At 44.0% G+C, this 4,688-nt stretch overlaps 1 protein-coding gene across 1 annotated transcript; it reads left to right on the top strand.

Moving 5' to 3' along the window:
- The first annotated feature begins 3,354 nt into the window (after positions 1-3,354).
- LOC147979385 (uncharacterized) lies at positions 3,355-4,257 on the top strand. Its single transcript, XM_087515177.1, has one exon. It carries the CDS (start codon positions 3,355-3,357, stop codon positions 4,255-4,257), a length of 903 nt encoding a protein of 300 aa, XP_087371303.1.
- Positions 4,258-4,688: the final 431 nt, after the last annotated feature.

The following is a 4,688-nucleotide window of genomic DNA, read 5'->3' as shown; positions in this document are numbered from 1 at the left end:
CCCATGACACCCGAGGAAGTCTATCTTGATGAGATGAAAATAAAAGGAAAGAAAAAGGGAGAGAGTGATCATACACAAAGAATGAGCCACCAACATAGTGAGGGGGTGTTTCCACGACCAAAAGCTCCGCAGCCAACCCCGGGAAAAACAAGGATTAGTTATGATGGCTAGGAAAGGGATGTGCAGGAATTGAGAGAACCTAATACTCCATTCTTTCTAATCATGTACAAGGAAACTTTATTGGCTACTAATGACTTACCCTCAACTCTTCCTAGTGTTGTATTTGATCTTTTGTAGGAGTATGAGGACGTGTTTCCCAAGGAGGTGCCACCTGGTTTGCCATCGAAGAGAGGCCTTGAACACCAAATAGACTTGGTTCTGGGCGCCCCACTACCAAACTGACCACCGTGCCGAGCAAACCCATAGGAGACGAAGGAAATTCATAGGCAAGTAGAAGATCTTCTTAACAAAGAGTATGTAAGGGAAACTTTTTCTCCTTGTGTTGTTCCCATTCTTTTAGTTCCAAAGAAAAACGGTACTATGCGAATGTGCACTGATTGTAGATCCATTAACAACATAATTGTGAGATATCGGCACCCTATACCTAGGCTCGATGACATGCTTGATGAACTTTGTGGTTCCACCATATTTTCTAAAATTGATTTGCGAAGTGGATACCACCAAATAAGAATGAAAGAGGGTGATGAATGGAAAACTACATTCAAGACAAAATTTGGCTTGTATGAATGGTTGGTTATGTTGTTTGGATTAATGAATGCACCTAGTGCTTTCTTCAGATTGATGAATCATGTGCTTAGATCCTTCATTGTCAAGTTTGTAGTGGTTTACTTTGATGACATATTGATTTATAGCAAAACTTTGGAGGATCGTGTTGGACATATAAAATGTGTGCTTGTTGTCCTACGGGAGGAAACGTTGTATGCTAATGTGGAAAACTGCACATTTTGCACAAACAAGGTTGTGTTTCTTGGCTTTGTTACTTCAAGAAAAGGTGTGGATGTTAATGAAGAGAAGATCAAGGCTATTCGTGAGTGGATGCCTCCACAAAATGTGAGGCAAGTACGTAGCTTCCTCGGACTTGCAGGTTTCTACTGCCGGTTCGTGAAGGATTTCGGCACCATTGATACATCAATGAATGAGTTAATGAAGAAATACACTCCATTCTAATGGGGTGATGCTCAAGACAAGTCCTTCCAAGAACTAAAGATGAGGTTGATATCAGCCCCTTTGCTTTCACAAGACATTTGAGATTGAATGTGATGCAAGTGGTGTTGGCATTGGAGGAGTTCTAATGCAAGAAGGTAAACCCATCACCTATTTTAGTGAGAAGCTTAATGGTCCAACTCTTAATTATTCCGTCGATGATAAAGAATTGTATGCACTTGTTCGATCTTTGGAAACATGGCAGCATTACTTGTGGCCTAAAGCATGTGTGACACATTCTAACCATGAATCTTGAAAACACCTAAAGGGTCAACTCAAACTGAACCATAGACATGCAAAATGGAACGAGTTCATAAAGTCTTTTCCTTATATTGTCAAGTATAAGAAAGGGAAAATAATGTTGCTGTCGACGCATTGTCTAGGCGTCATATTTTACTTTGCCAACTTGATGTTAAAATCCTTGGTTTAGAAAGCATCAAAGAATTGTATGCTAATGACTCATACTTTACTGAACTATTTTAAAAGTGCAACAAGGGAAAGGGATGGGAGAAGTTTCACTTGCATTATGGATTTCTATTTCACGCTAACAGAAAGTGCATCCCAAATTGTTTTGTTCGTTTGTTGCTCTTGCAGGAAGCTCACGCTGGTGGACTCATGGAACATTTTGGAGCCAAGAAAACTGAAAGTATGCTCGTAGATCACTTCTTTTGGTCGCGAATGAGACGTGATGTGGAATGCTACATGATGAGATGCGAGATTTGTCACAAAGCTAAGTCCCACTTGAATCCTCATGGTCTCTATACTCCTCTATCTATTCTGAATACTCCATGGGAAGATATTTCTATGGATTTTGTTCTTGGTTTACCACGGACTAACAGGGGGAGTGACTCAGTGTTTGTGGTAGTTGATCGTTTTAGCAAAATGGCGCATTTTATCCCATGTCATAAGAGCGATGATGCTTCACACATTGCTAATCTATTTTTCAGGAAGTTGTATGGCTACAGGGAGTACCACGCACGATTGTTTCAGACTATGACACCAAATTTTTGAGTTACTTTTGGAAGACCTTGTGGGGAAAACTTGGCACCAAGCTCCTATTTTCCATGACATTCCACGCAGAAACTAATGGACAGACCGAAGTTGTCAATCGAATGTTGTCCATGACACTACTAGGAAAATGCTTATACACAGTAGCATAGTAGTAGCATTGTAAATAGTAATCGTTGCTTCTATCTAGCAGTAGCGCTTTTCCTGGCAGGCGCTACTAGTAACTCTGTAGTAGTAGCGCTGGGAGGCAAAAACAGGCTACTACTATGTGGGACCAGACGAGGCCACCGACGGTCGCTGGAGTTGTAGAGCTCTACAAAAACAGGCGCTACTACTAACAGTTTAGTAGTAGCTCTTGATTTTACCGCGCCGCTACTGCTAATGGGCCCCACTTAGTAGTAGCGCTTTTCTTGGAGAGTGCTACCACTACGTCCCGTAGCAGCAGCGCTTTTTCCTAAGCAGCGCTACTGCTAGTTGCGGCCGGTGCCACCTTTCCACCGCCCTCCCCCTCCTCTCCTCCACTTTTCCCTCTCTCCCCCTCCTTTCCCCTCTCCACTCTCCACCATTGTTGCTCTTCTTCTCTCTCCCTCCTGCCTCTCTTCTCTCCTCATTAATGGCACCCTCCTCCATAAATTGCCTCTCTCTTTCTCCTACGCCTCTCTTCTCTCCCCATTAATGCCCCCCTCCACCATAACCCCTCTCCATTAGTTAGTTAGCTAGATTCACCTCTCCTCCACAACAACTAGATCTAGCTAGCTATTTAGCCATCCACACGTGCTATCTCAATTGTTCTCTCTCATCATCTAATTAATCGTGTGCTCTCGGTCTCTCTCGAGAGATATATAGGTGATTAAAAAGGTGTACATTTCAAGAATGGGAATATGTGTGTGAATGAGAATATGTGAATGAGAATATGTTCATTTCAAGATTTCTGTGAGTGACAAGCCCTCAAGTTGCTTATGTTTTGCCGAAATGTCGATTTATTTCCATTTCGGTGAATTTCGAGCAAACTCAATATGTCCTATTTTTAGGCAAGGTCATGCCAAAATTTTATATATATGACTTTGAAGCATGCATTATTTATTTTATAACCCTTTTGCTTGTTATACTGTGTAGTCGGTCATGAAGGTGAGTGGATGGAAGGTGGAGCGGTACATGCAATCCGCGGTGATGGACATGTATGCAAATAATCGGACTAGGATTAGATGTCCATGTGCAAGATGCAAGGAAGGAGTCCTTTTGGACCCTTTTGATCATGGCACTTTGAAGGCGCGCCTGCTGATGAATGGTTTAATGGATGGCTATACTCAGTGGATAAGTGAAGATGATGATGAGGAGGAGGATGTCCACATGGCAGGGAATAACAACATGGGGCTAGACGAAGAGATGACCGATCGACATGAAGACGATGGCGCCGGACATGTCGGGCGGGAAGAGTCTGGAAATGATGACGGCGGCGGAGAAGATTCCGGACACGGCGAAGAAGAGTCCAGACATGGCGGAGAAGAGGCGGCGGTCATGTCACAGTCTTCGACGCTACTAAGTGTAGTCGTGCAGGACCCTCACGTTCGGGACCTCCTTCGCAAGAGTACGACTAGTGAGAGAGTTGCTTCTAGAGAGGAGGTCAAGCTGACGCAACTTGAAGTAGACTCGAGGACTCCATTGTATGACGGTTGCGATCCCGAGGTGACCCGCTTGAGTTTCATGCTCGAACTTCTAAAGATGAAGGCCAAAAACAAATGGACAGAGAAATGCCTCGATGAGCATTTGAAGTATCTCCATAATAAAGTTCTTCCCGTGGGGAACCTGTGTCCTACTAGCGCCGAGGAGGCCAAGAAAATCATTTGCCCTTTTGATTTGCCGCACATTAGGTACCACGCATGCATCAATGATTGCATCATTTATCTGGGGGAGCACATGGAAAAAACCAGCTGTCCCGTGTGCAATGCTTCTCGATACAAGAAGGCAGGAAAAAAAACTCCTTGGAAAGTTGTATGGTACTTTCTGATCACTCCCCATCTGTAGCGGTATTTCATAGGTCCTAAGGAAGCAAAGCTCATGCGCTGGCACGTGGAGAGGAAGAAGCCCGGTGATGGAGATGATCCGAGACTGAGACACCTCGTAGATGGTAGCCAGTGGAGAGCATTCAACGCCGTATATGAATTTGCTGCAGAAGATCCAAGGAACATCATGCTTGGTGCGAGTACCGATGGCATGAATCCGTTTGGAAACCAGAACACCAACCACAGCACATGGCCATGGCCCGTGTTTGTATGGATGTACAACCTCCCCCCATGGAAGTGCATGAAGACAAAGTACATACACATGAGCATGCCGATTCAAGGGCCGAAACAACCAGGAAATAGTACTAACCTATTATATGGGACTTCTGCAAGAGGAGCTAGACACGTTATGGAAAACACAGGCATGGACATGGGACACCAGCAAAGGAGAAT

This window comes from Triticum urartu, chromosome 3A, assembly GCF_056163025.1.
Source record: "Triticum urartu cultivar PI428250 chromosome 3A, HENAU_Tu73, whole genome shotgun sequence".
In the NCBI taxonomy this organism is placed as follows: domain Eukaryota; kingdom Viridiplantae; phylum Streptophyta; class Magnoliopsida; order Poales; family Poaceae; genus Triticum; species Triticum urartu.
This window is presented reverse-complemented; position numbering and strand designations above follow the sequence as displayed.